This window comes from Myotis lucifugus, unplaced genomic scaffold (assembly GCF_000147115.1).
Source record: "Myotis lucifugus unplaced genomic scaffold, Myoluc2.0 scaffold_39, whole genome shotgun sequence".
Taxonomy (NCBI): Eukaryota; Metazoa; Chordata; class Mammalia; order Chiroptera; family Vespertilionidae; genus Myotis; species Myotis lucifugus.
Window position 1 is genome coordinate 7,887,007 of NW_005871087.1, and position 21,477 is coordinate 7,908,483.

General features: G+C 38.6%; 1 protein-coding gene across 3 annotated transcripts in view; it reads left to right on the forward strand.

Moving 5' to 3' along the window:
• Positions 1-21,477, forward strand: part of ZNF385D (zinc finger protein 385D) — a 278,367-nt gene that overhangs the window by 47,424 nt on the left and 209,466 nt on the right. For all 3 annotated transcript variants that reach the window (XM_006087624.2, XM_023752968.1, XM_006087623.3), the window contains exon 2: positions 18,498-18,640. In XM_006087624.2, the coding sequence (XP_006087686.1) occupies positions 18,498-18,640 (143 nt within the window). The remainder of the gene's footprint in view (positions 1-18,497; positions 18,641-21,477) is intronic.

The following is a 21,477-nucleotide window of genomic DNA, read 5'->3' on the forward strand; positions in this document are numbered from 1 at the left end:
GGGAAAATTGTTTTGCTTATTCCCTGCTGTTGCTTTTGCTTTATCTTTATTTAAAGGTGTTAGGATCATACTTACTATTCTTGGCATTTATCAGTGCATTCCAGAAAGCGGGCAACCAATAAGTATTTGATATATGTTTGTGAGAAAGAATGAATGAACCAAGAGAAGTGAGGGGCAGTAAGAGAGATGACAGAGTAGATAGCTGAGAACAAAGCTAAAAAGGGATGAATATGAATTAGAATGTGTTCATTTTTCCACTGACCAAAAATAATATTAGTAATACATCCATCCCAGATTCCCAGTCAGCTATCATGTTTTAAGAGTGTAGTAGGCACTGAGGTAGTCTCTACCCTATATAATACTTTGTTATGCTCTCGATTGACTACTTCCCAATTTAAAAAATGGAAATACTTCTGTGGATTACGATGAGAGCTTTTGTTTAGGAATGTCCATAGAAGATATCTTTTGGGGCATTTGCCATGCTGTTTATAGGAGGTCATTTCAGTTACAGTTCTGTCTAGGTCAAGTGAGTCATCTGATTTGGATATATGATCATTTCCCCAAATTATTGTTTTTCCCAAATCCCCTTCCATCCTCCCTCAGTTCCTTTCTTCCTTCTCTCCTCCCTTTTTTATTTATCACTCTATTTTTAGTACTGTTTCCTATGCCTACCACCACAATGTTCATACATATTTTGGAAACAGGCATCAATGAATATTTCATGTTCTTACTAGGACCTAACCAAATAGTATTAATGAAATTAAGTATAGTTTGCCTTTCCACTTATTCTTTTTAGATATGCTTTCAAATAAACACTGTTTTATTTATTCAGTCACTTATTAATTCATTCACTCAAGTACACATAAATGCCTATAATTTTCAAAGCACTTTGTTAGGCATCATGGAAAAAATATTAAGGTAATACAGACAGGGACACTGCTTTTTAAAAACCCTTCAACCAAATGTCTAGGCTATTAATCAAAAAAGTAAGACTCATAAGAGATGTAATGTTTAATGATTTAAACAATAGCATTAATAAAATCAAATTTAATAAAATAATATATCATTTAATTTTTATAATTTTAATAAAATAATGAATAAAAAGGCAGTAATTATAGTTACTATAATGTAATATTTACTTTGTTAAATATGTCTTCATAGAATCCTTAAAGCATTCCTGTGATTTAGCTATTGTTTTTCTTAACTTAGAGAAGAAACGAAATAGCTGCCAAGTTCCTGAGGACATGAAAACGTTGAAATTTGGATTCAGGTTTCTGATGACAAAGCCTGTTCTCAAAACCACTTAAAATAGTCTGTGGACATTTACAAAAGAGAAAATTGATTATCATGCCAAATGGACAGGGGGAGGCCGGGGCAGGAAGAAGTAGTGTTTCAGCTAAACCTTGAAGGGCAGGGAGGAGTTAAATGACACAATTTTTAAAAAATATTAAAAAGTATTTTTATTGCCCTAGCTGGTTTGGCTCAGTGGATAGATAGAGCGTTGGACTGCAGACTGAAGGGTCCCGGACTTGATTCTGGTCAAGGGCACATGCCTGGGTTGCGGACTCGATCCTTAGTAGGGGACATGTAGGAGGCAGCCAATCAATGATTCTCTCTCATCATTGATGTTTCTATCTCTCTCTCCCTCCCCCTTTCTCTCTGAAATCAATAAAAATATATTTAAACAAATAAAAATATTTTTCTGATCTCAGTTATGTGAGAAGGCCACCAAATATTATGAATAGGCAAGAAGAGGTCATAATGACATAGAGAACATTGGAGACAAATAGCTAGCACTTGCAAGGCATAATGACTTTTGAAAATGATATGCAGGACAGATCAGAATCATTCAGGAAAATGTGGGGCTAATTTCAGAGGAGACATTTCTTACAGAATTTCTCTCCTCTCTTAGCAGGCATTCCTGTTCAAAGCAATTTTGCTCATTCTGTTTTATTCTTCCTCTGGGATTAATGTTCTTCAAAAGCACAAAATAATCTTTGCAATTTAAGGCATACAGGCCCATGAATTTGAAAGGACTAAACTCCAGGTCCAGGGCCTTTGATTAGAGCCCCTTCTCAAGTGTCTTTTTGGGGTCAGTAGTCGTTTTGTTTTCCACAGAATTTTGTGGGTTTACATTGATCAGGTCAATCCACAGACTTCTACTATCTTAAGACAGATCAATAAGGAAGAATAACAGTGAGAGAGCTCTATATTCTCAAGACATTCAATCACATCTGAGTCAGGAGGAGTCTCAGAAAATATGTTTCCTGTGTCAACACCCCCTTTTGTCCTAATCCAGGCAATGGAAGTCTCCTACTTATTGAGGAGCAAATGTAAACCTCCAGTTACCCTATCGCCTGGGCAAGCTTTGTCAGAAAAGTCAAATGCTCTTCTTATTCCTCTCTCCAGATGCTAACCGAAAGAATGCTCAGCACTTTGCCAAATGGCTTAGTATAACAAAACCATGAGAATCATTTCACTATCCATCTTCCCCTGGGTACAAAGGAATTCTGTACATCTTCTAACCTGATTGATGAGCAAGCATGTAGCCTTCAGGATGCCCTAATGTTGCCATGTTTAAGACCATTTGGAGTATTTATGTTGGGGATAGCAAACCCTGATCAACTGGATTAGATACTGGTATGTTGTATTAGAAAGATTTTGAGGCCAACTAGAAAGAGGTTTGATTGGTAGCAAATGCCGTGAGTACTAGAAAGGAAAGTGGTCTTATGGATTTCTGTTTTTGCCTTGTAGGGACAATGGATAGAGCATGATTTTTATAAAGACCAAGAGTATTGAAATCAGTCAAATATGTTCACATCCTTACTTTGAATCAGCTTCCCTTCACTTCTGATTCTCATGCATCTTATTTATTCAAACTAATTTTTTTAATTAAAAACTAAATTTTTTACTTATTAAAAACCAAATTTTTAATAACGAATGGAACTGTTGTGAAAATTAAAGTCATATATATATAATGAGGTTATAATTATTATTTTAGTGGTTATCATTTTTTTTTAAATTGGGACTGCTTTGAGTAATTCAGTCTATATGGTTTACCACATGCCAGCATAGTACAATTTTATTACTGGAATATTTTACTATCATTGCTAAATTAAAATGTCCTCTTTGAAATGTATTTAGGCCTGTGCTATTCTGGACACCCAAATTTTAAGCAGAAATAAGAGGATGACTTTCTTGTAAACTTGGGTGTAAGGAAAATGTGAGACAATTTCTCGGGTGTTCCTCCATCAGCCAGTCAATGGGAATTAGTAATACAAGTCAAGATACCTATATGCCTCAGGGCAAGTCAAAAACTGTGTGTTTTAGGCTGCAATTCACAGGAAGGTGAGACTTTTATTATGGCAACAAGAAAAACCTGTCTTCTCTTATTACCATGATCTCTGATCTTGAACTTCTGGTCAGTGCCTGGTATTCTCTGAGCTCAGGGCCCCTAGATTTAACCTTTAATGCTCATCATCTCTACCAATATGGCTCCCAGGAATGACAGTGCCCCCTGATTATCGGCTTCCCTTTCATTCGAGGTTAGCTTTAATCCTGTGTTTAACAGCACTGCTTTATGATGTCCTTTATTTTATCACAGTGTAGATGTCCCTTTTCATTGTGGGTTGCATCTTGGTGATGGCTCCATAACCTTGGTATAATGACTTTCTCCTCCCTGAGGCTATAAGCAATTTCTGTTTTCTTTTTTCTGGATTTGTAAATCCCAAACCCACTGCCTCCTGACTATTTGAATGTGAAAACTTAGGTTCTTCCCTCAGAGGGAATTTCTGCTTCCATCAATTCCTCTTTTAAATTGGTGGGAACCACAATTTGGTAGGTATGTGAGAGGCACAAGGATGATATAATATAGTCAAAGGCTATGGGATTTGGAATCAGACATCTTTGGGTTCTAATTCTTCTTGGCTCTACCATTTAACAAGGTGGTTTATCTCCAGTGAAATGATTTCACTATGCCTCCACTTCTTCACCTGTGAAATGAGAACAAGGATAGCTTCATTGTTTACATAAATAATGTATGTGAGGCCATCTACCAAGGCTCCTGGAATAGACTCCGTGCTCAAAATGACAGGACTCCTTATAAAAATGAAATACGGTTATGAGTATCTTCTTGCTTGCAATCACTTACAAGCATTTTATTTCTTTTCCATTTAAAGCCAGCCATTTCCAGGAGACTGCAATTACTACAATTCCATTAGTAACTGCTTTTATATCTTTTCCAAGGACCAAATGTTTCAGAATTAAAAGAAAATAATAAAGTTAGGTTTGTTTTAAGCCAAAGCTGCCAGAAGAAACAATCACATTCAGGCTGAGACTAAACAGAGCACATGTCAGCTCCACAGGGAATGTTCTCGGGGAAACTGAAATCAGAATTTCTTTTTGCTATTAGAGAATTTGTGAGAATGTTCAACAGAATGGAACCCAGAACTAACGGTCCCTAAACCTTGGAAGCTAATGGATGCCTCAAATAGGATGTGCTAAATATAGGCCCCCTCAAGATAGCAACAATTCGATCTTCACTGTTCTTAACACATTGTATTTAATTTGATGGTGTTGATAGTGACATACTCCCTTCTTCCATGGTTCTTTCTAAATGTCACCCAATGCTAACTCCAGTGGCATTTTCTAGGAATTTTGTGTCATGCCTACGAAAGAAAATTCAGTTGAAATGTGGAAAAAAATTACAGTGAAACAGTGAGTGAAAACATTCACAATCAAGCAAATGTTCTAGGAGGTATTGCCATTAAGTTCAATAACATTAATTATGCTCTTCTGGATTATGTAGACAGAGTGAATGGTAAAGCTAAACCTAAATTAGGTTAATTCAAGTGGAATAAAAATCTGATACTTGTAGATGAAAATATATGTTCAGTTACATATTAGTCTATTTGGCTGCTATAACAGAGTATCATAGGCTAGGTGGCTTAAAATCATCGGCACTTATTTCTCACAGTTTTAGAGATTTGGAAATTCAAGGTCAAGGTGTCAGCAAATATGGTATCCCATGAGACCTCACTTCCTGCTTCATAGATGGCCACCTCACATAATGGAAGGGGCGAGGGTCTCTCTGGAGTCTCTTTAATAAGGGCTCTACTAGTCCCATTATTGGGGGTTCTGCCCTCATGACCTAATCCATTCCCAAAGGCTTCATTTCCAAATGCTATCACATTGGGGGTTAGGTTTCTCCATATTAATTTTGGGGGGACACATATATTGAGTCTATAGTATTATGGTGTCTGATAGGTACAATATATGCATGACCTACTATAAACAGTATTCTAAGCACCAGTGGAGGCAAGAAAGGGGTAAAATTGCTTGATTAGTCTGGTGCCTTACAAAGGGTGCCTCTTAGTATACATTGTAATGCCAGTGGTCTTGATCCAGCATCTAGAAGGGTTCAGCAATGTGGAGAAGGCGCTGTGCATAAATTAAATAAGAGTCCAGAGATGAAACATAATTTTGAAAGGCATTATAGGGAGTCAGAGAAGACTTAGCTAAAGGAACTAAGTTCTCCTTGTCTCAGGACCCCTTGCTTTTTATTAACACAAATTGTCCTAAGGCAAGGGATATATACACTTCAAAGTGTAGGATTAGGTACAGAATCCATTGTCAGGTTGGGGAATTGCCTATGGCTGTTCAGGTGTTTGGCCAGTAGGAGGCAATAACATGTAGATTAAGATGCCCTTAGCTGTCTGGCAGCAAGCAATCATTTAATGCATCCTTTTTAGGTTTGGGGAAATGCCCTCAGCCATTCCCAGATGATTCAGCCCTGCTGACATGCTGGAACTGGCTTCCGGCACATTGGTTTGATTTGCTTTGGGAAAGATTAATTGAAGCTTTATGTTTATAGAATTAATTTTTCTCTACCACCTGTTATTGATAAATGACAATCTCTGAATAAAATCCTATATAATAAAAGGCCAGGGACCATAAGCGTAACGACCAGAACAACTGCTCAACCAGTCGCCTTGAGGTGCATTTACCACCTCTCGGTCCCTAGCCCCCAACCCCCCCCCCCCCCCCCCCTGTGAGCGGCAGTGGGTGGGGCTGTGAGCAAAGCGGCCGAGGGCGGGGCAGCAAGATGAGCAGAGGTGGGTGGTGCAGCGGGCAACGGTGAGCTACTCATGCACGATTTCGTACACTGGGCCTCTAGTGTAGATATAAGAGCTTACTAGGTGTACCGGTTAATAGTGCAGATTTTTTTCAATAGATGGAGTTACACATATGTTGGTATATATGCGATTTGATATGTATGCTATTTTGTTGTATTGACAACAAGCTTCAAAACTTCACATGTCAAATTTTCTGAAGGTGTTAACATCATAGATATTTTTACGCTTAAAAATGTCAAATTTCGCCGAAACCGGTTTGGCTCAGTGGATAGAGCGTCGGCCTGTGGACTGAAAGGTCCCAGGTTCGATTCCGGTCAAGGGCATGTACCTGGGTTGCGGACACATCCCCAGTAGAAGATGTGCAGGAGGCAGCTGATAGATGTTTCTCTCTCATCGATGTTTCTAACTCTCTATCTCTCTCCCTTCCTCTCTGTAAAAAATCAATAAAATATATTTTAAAAATATATGTTTTAAAAAAATGTCAAATTTCGTGCCAAAAAAAGAGCATTTGCGGGAAGTTTTAATTTATTACTTTATTTTGAAGAAAAGTGCTGCTGAAAGTTGTTGTATACTTCAAGAAGCTTATGGTGAACTTGCTCCATCTCAAGATACTTGTGAATGCTGGTTTAAACACTTTAAAAGTGATGATTTCTATGTGAAAGACAAAGAATGTCCAGGTCAACCGAAAAAGTTTGAAGACCAACAATTACAAGCATCATTGGATGAAGATGTGTGTCAAACTCAAAAATAACTTGCAGAAAGATTAAACATTGCTCAGCAAACAATTTCCAATTGTTTACAAGCAATGGGAAAGATTTTAAAGGAAGGAAAATGGGTGCCACATCAACTGAAAGAAAGACAAATGGAAAACCAAAAAGTCATCAGTAAAATGTTGCTTCAACGGCACGAAAGTCTTTTTTGCATCAAATTGTGACTGGCGATGAAAAGTGGATTTATTTTGAGAATCCCAAACGCACAACATCATGGGTTGATCCAGGTCAACCATCAACATCGACTGCAAGGCCAGATTGCTTGGGAAAGAAGACAATATTCTGCATTTGTTGGGATCAGGAAGGTGTGGTGTATTATGAGCTTCTAAAACCAGGTTAATCCATTAATACTTATCGCTACCGACAACAAATAATCAATTTGAACCACGCTTTGATCGTAAAATGACCACAATGGGCCAGAAGACATGGCAAAGTAATTTTGCTTCATGATGATGCACCATCACACACTTCAAAACCAGTTAAAGACACATTAAAAGATCTTGCCTGGGAAGTATTAACCCACCCACCATATTCACCAGACCTTGCTCCTTCAGATTACCACTTGTTCTTATAGATGGCACATGCACTTTCTGAGCAGCACTTCAAAATGTATGAAGAAGTGGAAAATTGGGTCTCTGAATGGTCTGCCTCAAAACAAGAAAAGTTCTATTGGGACGGTATCCACACATTACCTGAAAGATGGGGAAATGTGTAGCTAGCGATGGAAATTACTTTGAATAAAGCACTTTTGATGTTTCTCTTGAAATTATTGTGTTCTCTTTGATTACAAAATCCTCATTATTAACTGGTTAATGTTCAATTCACATTATTAGCCAGTAAAGTGTCAATCCGCATTTTTAACCGGTACATCTAGTAGACTGTGGAAACAGAATATTTGGTGTTGAATCCTGGCTCTATGACTTACTAACTGTATGGCCTTAAACAATTGTCTTAACGTCACCATTGCACTATTTCCTTTTTCGTAAGACTATGAAAGGACAGAGGAGATATACTACATAGAGTACCCAGCATACCATCTAGTATACAGGAGTTGAAATGTTACTGCTTTTATTCCTGCAGAGAAAAAGGGAGTGCTTATAGATGGAATAAATTTACACCTAAAAATAAATCCATGTTTAAGTAACTAATGTAGAGAAAAATGTTAATACAATTATAATATAAAAAGATTAGAGATTTTTTATATTTGGACTATTTGTGTGTGTTTTTAAGAAAAAAATCAACAATGGAAGCTTAATTGAACTAAAAACCTATGACAAATTATTTCTCACCTTTTATCAATGTACTCCAATAAACTCTGATTGTTTGGTACCCATTTCTTTTCTAGTTCTTCAAGGAAGTTGCTGGTTTCTGAAATGGATCAAAAATGTTAATTTTGGCACTATAGAAGAGAGGGTACAATATTCTCAGAAGGCTGTGATTCACTTTGATTCAGTCATTTGTTTGCTGATCAACTACTCATTCATTCATCCATTAAAAAAACACACACCACAAATCACTAGGTAGGTACAAGGACTTTCTAATACATTGATGTCAAGGAGGAATACAATAGACATACTCCTCAAGACACCACATCCTTATGTGAATGCTGTAGGTCCAACAATGTATGTTTAGACAGAAGCCTGTGCAGGGCAGACAGAGTAGGGCACCGGAAGAGTGGTCCTTCTGCAGTGACATCTAGGAGACACTACGCAGGGGATGTCATATTTGAGCTGCATTATGAACCAGGAGTAGATGATTGGTTATTTGTCACATTTCAATGTATGTTTAGAGAATATGTAGGGAGGGATGTACTGAGATAAATACAAATTACAATGCTTAATGTGATGTCATGGGTTCACATTTTCCAGGCTTACTTGCTAGTTGAATCTTACCATTCCAAAAGTGAGTTGTATTAGGTATTCTGGATTGAATCAGTCCCTTTCCATGCCTTTAAAACACATTTACCAATATCTATGGTGTTGTACTCGACTTTTCCTTCCCAAGCAAAATTTTCAAAATAATTCTCTCCACTATTCTCCATTCTGAATCCCTGATCCATCCCGGATGCTTCTCAAAAGTGGCTCTTCTTTGATGTTATCAACTTAAATGACTGCACTTAGATGACTCATAAAAGTAATAAAAATCTCTGAGACATTAAATCTAACATATGTTGCTGTCTTATTTGATCCCTCTGCAGGCAGCCTTAGACAGTGTTGACCACACCTTCCTTTTGTAAACAGTCTGTCCCTTTTTTCTGTGGGTGATCACATTCTTCCACCCTTCACCCTTTTTTTGCTCTTTGCCTGTTTTCAAAGACAGGTGTTGGTCTCTTTGTTCTACACTTTCCCAAGGAATTCTTTTTCTTGTCATTGGTTACCTGATGACTTTCCTGCAATGTTTACTCTGAATGAAGTCTGCTCAGAACTGTCTTCTAAACTCTATTCCCACTTACTCAATAGGCACATTTCCACTTAAAGCTTAAACTTATTATGTTGAAAATTTAGCTTGCCTTCTCTTAGAACTGCTCTTCTTCTGGTGTTCTCAATCTCAGCCAATAGCCTCACCATCTACACAATAAAGATAATTATTGAGATAAATGAGATAAATTAGTGAGATAAATGAAGGTGTTCCCTAATTTGTGTGAGTCTTGCTTAAGTCATCTTGATGTACTAGGAAAACCCCACTCCACTACCTAAGCTCAGGAAATGTTTCATGAATACCTGAGATCACATTTAGTACCTACACAGATTAGCTTAGAGATGAAACAAAGAATATAACACAGGCACCACGTGGAAGAAAATGTGGGAAAGGAAGATGTGTATCAGGCTATGGAGGAACCTCATGCCCAGTTCTACTGGCATGGAGAAGATCATGCAGGCAAATCCCAGCCAAAAGGCAGAGGTCACGTAAGAACAAGAATATGTAACAAGACTTCAGGATCTTTTTTTATCTTTAATGAGTGAGATGACTAAAGCCTAGATATTATGGCAAAATTACCCTGAGAGGCAGACAACAGCTAGACAAGTTTAACTGCCTATATTATCCGGGTTTAAACATTTGGCTATTAGTTGAGACTAGGTGTGATACACTTTGGTGAAATGAAAGCTTTGGGATAGCAGCTCTCAAGGAGTATCAGATATTAATAAACATCCATTGACCCCACGACTGTCCCTTTTTACATCTTTCATTTGAAGATGTGGTATCATTGCTATCAACAACACTCATTATTCATTAATATTGATTTCAGCATTAACGATTTTTAAAATTAGGTCGCCCTTTGAGTATCATTATCATTGATCACACATGAAGATTTGTAGGTTAGCCATGGTCTTCTCTGGGAAGGGATGCCTTGAGCCCAGCAGTGTCTGTCAGTGTCCAATGTTGGCTCTGGGAAAGCTCCCCTCCTCAATTCCCAAAGGAAAACACCCCAGGAGATAGCAAGCCTCCTCTCCTACCTGCAATGCACTCTGAAACAGACAGTATCAGGCACTTTATCTGCAAATTACTCATCACGTGAGAATTGGTTTTTCACCTGCACTGTTGTGGTCAATGGAAGCTTCTGCAATGAAGAACATGTTTTTTGTTTTTTTTTTTAATTGTAGTAGCTTTTTAACATGGTAGCTTCCATCCACATGTGGCTATTGAGCATATGAAATGTGACTAGTGTGACTGAGAAATTGCACTTTAAATTTTACTTAATTTAAAATAGATACATATGGCTAATGACTATCATATTGGGCAGCTTTGCACTAGAGCACCTTTTTTATTAGTTATAATTGATTTTGTGATTTATTAAATAATTAAACCTTGGGAAATTCCCCTTGAGGGAAATTTTACATTTTTGCATTCACTGATGCTGACTTGAGAGGATGTTTCCAGGCGAAATCTTTCGATTTCCTATGAGGAGGTACTTGTCCTGATTTATGCATTATTCGACAGAGAGGCTGAAATACAAAGGGATATTTTGGGTTAAATGACTAAAACTCCTTACTCTTGCATTCCTTCATGGAATCTTCTCCAGTGTCTCCCAGGCACCAGAAATTGTCTTGAAACTTGGTTACCTAAGTGAGAGACTCCACTTTACTTCAAGTGAAGACTTGACTCAGGATATGAACAACTAGACCACAGCAGTATTTTGATTTGGGTCATGACCTTCAATGACAGTGACAGAGAAAACAATATTGGCTAATCTAACTTTCTTAGCTGCCTTCCGAAATGAGTTTTGGGGTGACTTACTGGAATATGTAAATACCACAACTTAAAATGAATAAATAATAATTTGGACAATGGAAAACGTAGGTCACTGACAAGTGTTTTCTTTCATGGGTAAAGATCAAGTCACTGACCGTTGATTCGGGCAAATGGTTTTGAATCAGTGTTTCCAGAATGGTGCTCCAGTTGCCCTGACTCATACTTCCATTCTTACCTCATTCCGCTCTGTGGTCAAGAGCAGGGCGTATGAGACAGCAGTCACCATCCTGTGTGCCTTCATGCTGCCAGCTTGCCCCTGGTGATCAGACCTTCCTTTAACATTGGAATGGACCTGCCACGGGCAAGTCACTTTAAGCCAATGGGGACCTTCTTCCTGAGGTAGAAAGTGCTGGATCAACTTTCCAAAACCTATTTGGTGGATCAACACTCTAAAACAGAGAGGAAACAACAGCAAAAAGGAAACTTGTGACCAAGTCACACAAAATTCAAATTTTATCTCACAATAACTTTCTGGTTTTATCATTCAGTTGGGAACAATATTTTCAACAAAGATAGGAATTGAATGGGAGTTTGGATCAATAAGGTTTAAAGAAACATGGTAAAGATATAGTTTCCTAGTCTAGGAATAAAAAAAATGACAACACACTGCCCATTGTAATTCCCAACCAACAATCTTGAGTATTTGAGAGGCAGCCACACAAAGGAATACAACAAACACACATTTGCTTTTCTGATTTGTCAAGTACATGTTAAAGAATGTAGTCAAGGGCTTTTGAAACATGTTTGATATGATATGCGTGTCCTCCTGGATTCTTTCTCAAATATAAGACAGTGCCAGCATGTTCCCATGGTAGATAAATATTGGTGATAAATACCGAATATTCTTTTGTCATCTCCTTTACAAGGAATGTGTCTCTTCTTTGTTTGAACCCTATTAAAAACTTCTCACAAGATTTATGATTTTAACACATTACTTTCTGGATGCAAGAAAGCTGGCTTGCCTAATATGACAAAACTGACTTTGTAGAGTGTCCTTTTTGATGTTATATTGTTTATTTGTTCTTGTTGTTTTAATTTAAAAGCTATTTGCCTCAGTGCATTGAAAATTGCTAAGTTCGCTCAGGTTCCCAGTGAATGCCATTTGTTACCTGTGCATTTTGCTTCCTAGAGCTTTTGTTTTGAGTTTGTAAATTGGGTATTTAAATAGATACCTGGCAGAGTTATCGTACATTTAAATGAATGAAAGGAATAGCAATCCTAGTGCATGCTAGTTAATGAATAGATTCATAAAATTTCGCCGTCGTCTGTACTATCACTCCTACCCACCTGCTGGCCAATTTTACTAACTACAGCACTGTATGGCCAGTGCTTTGTGCTAAATCAAGTTTTGCTTTCATGCCCTAAATCCATCATTATTTATTTTCCCTATTTGTAGCATCAGATCTAAATTTCTTACTTCCACTATCACATGGACCCTGGAACTGCTAGTGTGCCCCTCCCTCCCACAATGGACATGGCAAATTCTAACAAATAGCTGGGAGTGGATGTGAGCAGTTTTACTGTGTATGAAATTAGTTGCTTTTCAAGTAACTACTTAGGACTTGATGGTATAATAGCTCACTATATATATATATAATGGATTTTGTGCACCAGTGGGGTCCCTCATTACTGGCCTGCGCCCTCTCACAATCCAGGACCCCTTGGGGGATGTTGAACTGCCGGTTTTGGCTCGATCCCCACAGGCTAGGCCGAGGGACCCCACCAGTACACAAATCTGTACACCGGGCCTCTAGTGTGCTATAAGATCTTTGGTTAATCTCTTCCCGCCCTTCCCCCTGCCCCCTTCCTTCTGAGATTCATCAGTCTGTTCCATGTTTCCATGCCTGTGCATTGAGCATCTGCCCCCAGTGGTCAGTGTGTGTCATAGCTACTGGTCGAACAGTTGAACGGTCAAATGGTTGCTTAGGCTTTTATATATATAGATTGATGGTGAAAGAAGAAAATACTATAGAAATTATCTCTCCCATTAGGAAGTCAGGGATTTCTGCTGCTTTTTGTAAATGTTGATTTTACACACACACACACACACACACACACACACACGAGTCACAGTTCTGAAGCACACACTGGCATGAATACTTAACAGCGGCACTTCTGATTATTTTGAACTTTGGTTTTGTCGTTCTTGAAAATGAAAGATTAAGTAGCAGGTTAAGCTGTCAGACAGAAAGTCTGTGGCTGTGTGACTGTTAGATGAACCCCGAATGAACCACGTGCAGAAATTCAAGGTTAAAAGTGTTGTACTAGGGAAAGAACATTATTCCACTCTCAAGGAGTACTGTATACCAAAATATTGATTTGCAAAGTAGCCTCTTCTTGTAAAGAGTCTCCTTCTGCAGGATTCAAAACAAAGTGAAGAATTTGAAGTTTCTATAAAAATTATCTTAATTATCTACTTTCCAAGAGCCCATATTTGAGTGCGGACTAACCCTACACACCTCCTTTGGAATTTATTAGGTTCATTAAAAATATATGCCTAAGTTAGTGAGAACCAATTGGCTGGACACTGTACTAGGCACTTTATATATATATTATCTCTTATACCAGCGGTTCTCAACCTGTGGGTCGCAACCCCTTTGGCGATAGAACGACCCTTTCACAGGGGTCACCTAAGACCATCCTGCATATCAGATATTTACATTACGATTCATAACAGTAGCAACATTACAGTTATGAAGTAGCAACAAAAATAATTTTATGGTTGGGTCACAACATGAGGAACTGTATTTAAAGGGCCAGAAGGTTGAGAACCACTGTCTTATACCATAAGCTTTAGCTGACAACCACTGATTTAGAAATCCTATTTATATGTATAAATTGATAAATGTTTCTAAGTTTACATTTTAATTTATCAAAAATCCAAACTTCTAAAGTTAATGTGTCATACTTTCTCAATCCCTATTAACTATTTTAATAAATAGGTTACTCTAGTATATTTTCAAATTTGTACTTTTATGTATACACAGCTACTTTGTAGTATTTAATGTTAGTTCTATAATTCTAAGTTCTAAAGATAAACTTATGGTATCTATCTTTGTTATTTAACCTCATTCAGTACCTCATAACCACTCTATACCTCTGTACTCAGTGAATGTTTTTAATTTGTTGACTTTAATGACATATAAGAAATTTGTTACAAGGGAATATTAATTGCTCTGAAATCAGAGTAATTTGTTAAAATTTAACTTGTTAAAACTACATAAGTAAAAACTGCATAATTGTACAATATGTAGTATTAGATATAGGCAGAATTTCATATACAAAGAGGATGCATTTATATCTTTTTCAGCACTCCCCCATGGAGGCTTCAAAATGCTTTGCTCAAATTAAGAATATCAATATTCCAGACGTGTGACATTCTAATGTATGAAGCAACACTGTTTGTAAATAGCAACCACAAAACAACTCTTTTAACCTGTAGAAATGTCTATAAAATTTGTATGTATTTTAACATTTATTACTTTTAAGATAATTTTATAAAAAGGAAAATAGTAATAAGCATGTATTCATGTCTTAAATGCAATATTTTTATTAATAAATGAAGGAATGGGACAGCTATTTCCTCAAGGAGCATATTTTAATCTGCTTTGCAGACGAAACATGTTATACTTGCTGGTTTTGATTCTGCACTATTTGCACATAATATTCTTACTGCTGAGCATGTACAGATTGGTACAAGTAAACTATTTCAGGACTTACCTAAATTGCAAAGGCAGAAATGTTAGTCACAGATAATGTTTAAGAGTAGCCTCAATTCTGTGCTTCAATATCAGCACTGTAGTTTTAAAATGATTCAACTTTTCACTTAGACCCATAAATTGTTCTGCCCTGGTGTCACTGGTCATGTTCTTCGGGAAATGAACTTGGGCTTTATTAGGAGGGCTCTTGAGAACACTGTAAGGAGTGAGGGATGCAGGACTGAGCAGAGGGAGAAGTTGAGCTGGGATGCAGTCTCAACAGAGACCTCTGTCTCTTCTATATGCTATGAGGAGCATTAAAGCTGAAATACAGTTTCAGAGTTGCTCAGCCTTGAGGCAGGAGGAGAAACCAATAAACCCATGTGTTAGTAAGTCATTGCATGGGGCCACCAAACCATCCACTTGGCGGGCAGTTTGACCTTGGATGAGGCAGCTCCTCTTGGCTCAGGGCAATTTGTGAAGAGTATCTCAGGTGTGAGTCCTCAGCTCCCAGCACTCCCAGCAGCAGGAGAATGAGTCCTCAGCCCTGAGGGGTCTGTGGGAAACACACTACACTTGTACTTGCAGAGCAAGTGGCCAAAGAATATGTAGTCACATGTCCTCTACTTTCCAATGATCTTTTAGGTCTCTCTCTTCAAATAGGTGGGGAGAGATGAACTCAAATAGTTTTTGTAGCTTCCCAAAGTTGGACGACTCTTCTTTGATTTTTTTTCCCCAGGAAGGAAACACCAGTTGTAATATTGAGAAAGAACCTTAAATTCTATATCCATCATATATATATATATATATATATATATATATATATATATATATATCCTATCTAATAATAGACAAACATGGTAATTGACTGTACCTTCACTACACCTCCCATTGGCTAATCAGCGAGATATGCAAATTAACCTCCAACAAAGATGGCAGTTAATTTGCATACGTAGGTGCAAAGCAGTGGAGCGAAGGCTTGAAGGTGGCTCTGGCCAAAGCGAAGGCCTGGGTCCTGGATGCTAGAGGAAAACAGGTTCCGGCAGGCAGGGGAAGGGAAGGCCTATTGCACGAATCTTTTTGTGCAACAGGCCTCTAATATATATATATATATATATATATATATATATATATATAATCTTGGAGGAAGAGAGAAAGTGGGACTCCACTTAGCAATCATATCAATATATATTTATTATTTGTGCTAAGTGTTGTGCTGGATGAAAAAGTAAACTTGAGCTTTCTCTTAATCTCTTTGAACCAGAGAGTGCTTTGTAAATGAAATAATTTGTAATGTGTTCCTGCTGAATTGCATTCTTGTTTTCTGTGGAAGCAACATAAATAGCTAAAGAATTTATCAACTTATTTTTCTCTTCATGATATGTTCGCCCGAAATTTTAGGATCACGTAAGATAATGAATCCTTTTGCACAGCATGACACCTGACTCAAATAAAATTATTTTAAGTGATTTATTAAAGCTCACTATTATTTGTGGACATGTTAAACCATACCACTGATTTCAACCAAAATTTATTTTTACTTAGAAGTTTTCTGAAGAGGCACCAGTCAAAATTTTATTTTGGTTCTTTTTTTAAAGATATTTTTATTGTTTCAGAGAGGAAAGGAGAAGGAGATAGAAACATCAATGATGAGAGAGAATCATTGATCAGCTGCCTCCTGCACCCCCCACACTGGGGATCAAGCCCACAAGCCAGGCATATGCCCTGATCTGGAATTGAACCGGTTCATAGGTCGGTGCTCAACCACTGAACCACGCCAGCCAAGCTATTTTGATTCTTGAACTTTTCATCAAAAGAGAAATTTTGAGCAATACTAAACTCAAAGTTTTATGGATGCCCTCTCTAAGAAGGTCTACACACCCACACTTAATGTACTACCAGATGGACAATAAAAGAAGTTTATGGTGTGGTCTGGTAAATGTAGACTTGTTATATTTTGCTTTTATCTCTGTTTGCTTTAATATCTGTCCTCTATTTTCTGACTTGTACTACGTTTTATTTTAATTGGTTTGCTGATTCAAATGTGCTATTGTTGTCCTTGCTGTTGCTGAGAAACATTTCAAGAGGGAAATTAAAGGAGTGGGGAAAATAGTGTTTTTGTTCATTTGGTTCCAGCTGATTTTATACCTGGAAGCAGGAGAGCTGACAATTTTTCGGTATGGTTAATTAAATCTTGTGCTGATGGCTTCTGTTATGGGTATTAAGTCATCCACCTTGTTAGCAGAGGCTCTGGTCCAGTAGGGTTGGATTCACCATTGGGGGGTCATTTTTAAAATGTTCATCTTGAGTTCAGGTAACTGATGGGGACCAGGTGATGGTTGTGTACAGTTGACAGACTTGATTGTGAGATTTGTCAAGGTGAATCGTAAGGATTCTCACTCTACTCTGTTTTGCAAGCAAGATGACAGGTGAGGAAGTGGCACAGGCATGAACCTCTCCTCTCTTTTCTGTCTCAGAATTCTCTGCTGTGGGAAAGAAAAAGAAATCCCACTGTATTTTGTTTTCCTAATGCCTCTTGGATTCTCACCAGCAGGTTTTTACAGTCTGCTGCTTGCCTCTCAGATTAGAAGAATGCTGGCATATTTTAAGTTTCCTAGGATTCAGCAGCCTTTAATTAACAGAAAATTGATGTTTTGGAATGTTACCAAAATATGGAGATGGAACGCTGAGGTGGGCTTCATGCCTTTGAGTGCAGTGGAGTTATATAATGGTGGTGGTGGTTGTTGGGGGGGGGAGGTGATGGGGAGGGTGTGTGCAAAAGTGTGTGCTCTGTTGCAAACAGCTGGTTGCCTGCCTACTGTACACATAGGGGGTGTTTTGTTGGCATAATATTCTACTGCCTGCTCATTGGTGAACTTGTAAAGTCCACCTACTCATGACTGGGAAGAAAGCAGGTAGTCATTGACTTCTTAAAGCTATGGGATTGCTGGATAGCTCAGGGATTGCTCTACTGGTAGCTGGGTCCACTGCTTTTCATCTTCCAGTTGCCTCCCGGGCAGCGAGGTGCTGCTGCCTGTACTTGTGGTTAAGTTTCTTTTCCGTGCCAGGTTCATGTCGTCTTGCCGCCAGAGTTTTGGATGTGATGGAAAAGAGCAGTTTTGTAAAATAATCACTCAGACTGGATACATATTCTGAGCACAAGTTAGTTTGCAAAGAGGGATGGTGGAGCCATGGAGGGGTTTTCCTTTCGAATCCAGGAATTTTGGTGGCAGATTGGTCCTGATCCAATCCAAAGCTCTAGGCAGGAAGAGAAGGATAGATCGGGACATCTGGAATGTTTGAAATGTCAACTGTTGCTTACATAAGCAGATGGGTACAATCCAAGGAGGAGAAAGAAGCAGCTCAACCAGCTTTCTCTGCCTAATGGCAGATCTGCTCGTTGGCCAGTTCCCAACTAAGGTCAATACACTTTGTGTCTTGGTTTTTCCAATGACCCACAGAGTTGGCCTTTTGGTCTCAAAAGAGACCTAGGTGGTTTTTTGTTTGTTTGTTTTTTGTTGTTTTTTTGTGTGTGAGGGGGTTTTTGTGTGTGTTTGTGTGTGTGTGTGTGTGTGTGTGTGGTTTTTGTTTGTTTTGAATGTGCTGGACGTCCCTGATTGCTCCCTTTGCTCTCCTCTCTGCAGGTGGTACATGCCAGAGCCCTGCTCTCCCAGCCCTGGTCCGTCCACCAGCCCCTCCTTTGCAACCATCGCTGGATATTAAACCCTTCCTTCCTTTTCCTCTTGACACTGCAGCAGCAGTCAACCTCTTCCCCAATTTTAATGCGGTAAGTCCCACTGTCCAATTTGCATATGCCAGAGTGGTAGGTACTGGAAAACCTTAAAGGCCAGGGGTGAGTCGGTCACTACCTCTGTTTTGCTCTGTTTTTGATTTCCATGAATGCCTGAAAGCCATGGAGTGAGTTGCCTGCCTGGTTATGTAAGGTCCCTGGAGCCAGATGCCTTCATAGAAAGATGAAAAGAGATTCAGTGGATTGGGTTCATCATGGGTTCATGTCTCCCCGTTAGTGTCTTTTTGGGTAACACTAACAATTTCGTTATTTTGTTTGAATATATCTACATCACAATGGAATGAATTTGTTAGAGAACATTAGAATTCAAATAGATGTCTAAAAATCTAAACATGTTTCTTCTGTATAGACTCTCTATTTTAATTTAATCTGTCACTCCTTGCCTCTTTAATAAAGAGGACCCTGACATATTCCATGTATAGAGCACTGTGTCTCCTTAACTTAAAACAACTCAGGGTTCTGATAGCAAGGGTTTTCTTCTTCTATTTTTCCTGCTCAGCCACAGTTGTTCAAGTTGTCTTTCTTAAATTACCGTGTTTTGGGAAAGTTTTGTCAACAGCCTTCGCAACACAAGTTCAATGACTTCTGCCTCTATTTTTGCTCTAAAGGATGTCTTTTTAAGTTGGCAGATTCCTCATACTCATCATCTTTCTTTTGTGTGAGCAATGACCATATTCTTGGGATGGAAATGAAATGAGAGTTGAAAAGGTTAGAATCCAGTAAGTGGCTTTTTTTCTAACCGCATCTGATTCAGCTTTCAGCAGTTGTTATAATGCAGGTCTGAGCATATCAATGACAGGACATGTCAACACAAGTAAAGCAGAGGATTAAGATGAGAGGTCACTAAATAATACAGATTTCTTGTTGCAATTTTTTTGTATCCATGATGGATTTTAAAAAATCTGCCCCAAATTAGATCATTCTCCTTCAGCAGACAGTACTGGGTCCAATATGTTTTAATAAAAGTTAATCGTGGATACTTCGGACACACCAGTGAAATGGTACCCTTATGGGCTAGTCCTTACTTAAGAGCAAGGGAGAATCACAATGATTGCTTTGCTTTTTGGGGGGTGAGGAACTTTCCCATGGGAATCTTATTTTGAAATTGATGGAGCTTAAATAGAGTGGCATGAAGAAATCACATTTCCAAAGTAAGGGTTTCTAATCTTAGGTGTCTCAATGAAAGTAGAGGACAAATTACATCCAATTCTCTGATTCTTAAATGACCACACTGAAGTCTCCTGGGTTCCCCTGTTCTGAGCATTGTGTCTGCTCTTCTGTTAAATGGCTTCCTGGCAGTCTCCCTTCCCAGACCGCCAGGGAAGATCCATCAAGGTGCTTTGCCTGGCCTCTGAGACCACTTGGCATCCTGTCACTCAGGTCCCATGTCCGCTTTGGAGCAGTTGAAGTAAAATTTCTGGAAGGCTGTGAGAGATTGGGTTTTAAACTTTAGATTTTCCCTTTGGGAAGCATTGCAAACAACATGATTAATTTGACTGAATATTATTTGTCATAAAACAAAGATGAGTGATATGCTGAGTTATATGACACTGAGCAAATCTCTTTACTTTCTTCGCCACTGTGGCCTTCCTCCTCTTTGAAATAAAGGGAGACGTGAGGAACTCTTCTTTGGGGGGTTATACCATTCAAATATTTGTGCTTTTGTGGGCAAAAGCAGCATTTTGTGGTGGTCAAGCTGGATTTTGTAGCTAGACTGACTGGGTTCAAATCCCAGAACTGCTGCTTACCATCAATATGACTTTGGGTAAGTCACATAACTCCCATGAATCTCAATACCTTCATCTGCAAAGTGGGGCCGATATTTAACCTACCTCATAGGTGTGTGATAATGCTTATATGGGTTAAGCCATTTTCAACAGGGCTCAGCGTATAACAAACACTATTGAGCAGGGGTCCTCAAACTACGGCCCGTGGGCCACATGCAAATACAAATATTGTATTTGTTCCCGTTTTTTTTTTTTACTTCAAAATAAGATATGTGCAGTGTGCATAGGAATTTGTTCATAGTTTTTTTTTTAAACTATAGTCCAGCCCTCCAACGGTCTGAGGGACAGTGAACTGGCCCCCTGTTTAAAAAGTTTGAGGATCCCTGCTATTGAGTGATCGGTATCATAGCCTGTAAACCCTTCTGATTTTGAATGTGGAAGTTCATTGACTAACTGATTGCAAAAGTGTGACTTGATTCCTTTTCTTTCCTTTCTATGACGGATTTTGACTTGTGTTAGCATGTGTTCCATTTACATCAAGAAACTCTCTGTTGCTACACATATCGGTCATTTCCTTCCAGTGCTAGTCATGGTGCAGCCAGCCATGGGTTAAGCCACTTCTTGCTTCCAACTGAGGAGAATGGTTGCAAATCCATAATTAGGTGGCTTCAGACTCAGGATTAGGGCTTAGAGAATCTTTCTAAGTAGCACCCTTAGGTCTTGTGTGAATCTTAATCCACAAATTCAGGGTGTGTGCAACATTTTTTTTCCTGCGAGTTGATTTTATTTCCATCAGACTGGAAAGGAATGCAATTTAATTCTGTTTCAGGGTGTGCTGAGGTTCAAGTATCTATAGGTTATGCATCCAGCTTTTGGTAGGAGACTTCCTCTGGTCATCACCCACCTAGGCATTCATGTGATGGTCAATACAGGGCTAGTCCACAGCATTCACTTTTGGACACAAAACTTTGTGAGACTTTCAGTGGTCTCTCCTGCCTAGATCTGCCATACTGCTTAACTCCTTTGCCAAGAAAATGATGAACCACTCTGCCACCCAACACCCTTCCCTCATCTGACCTTTGGGAA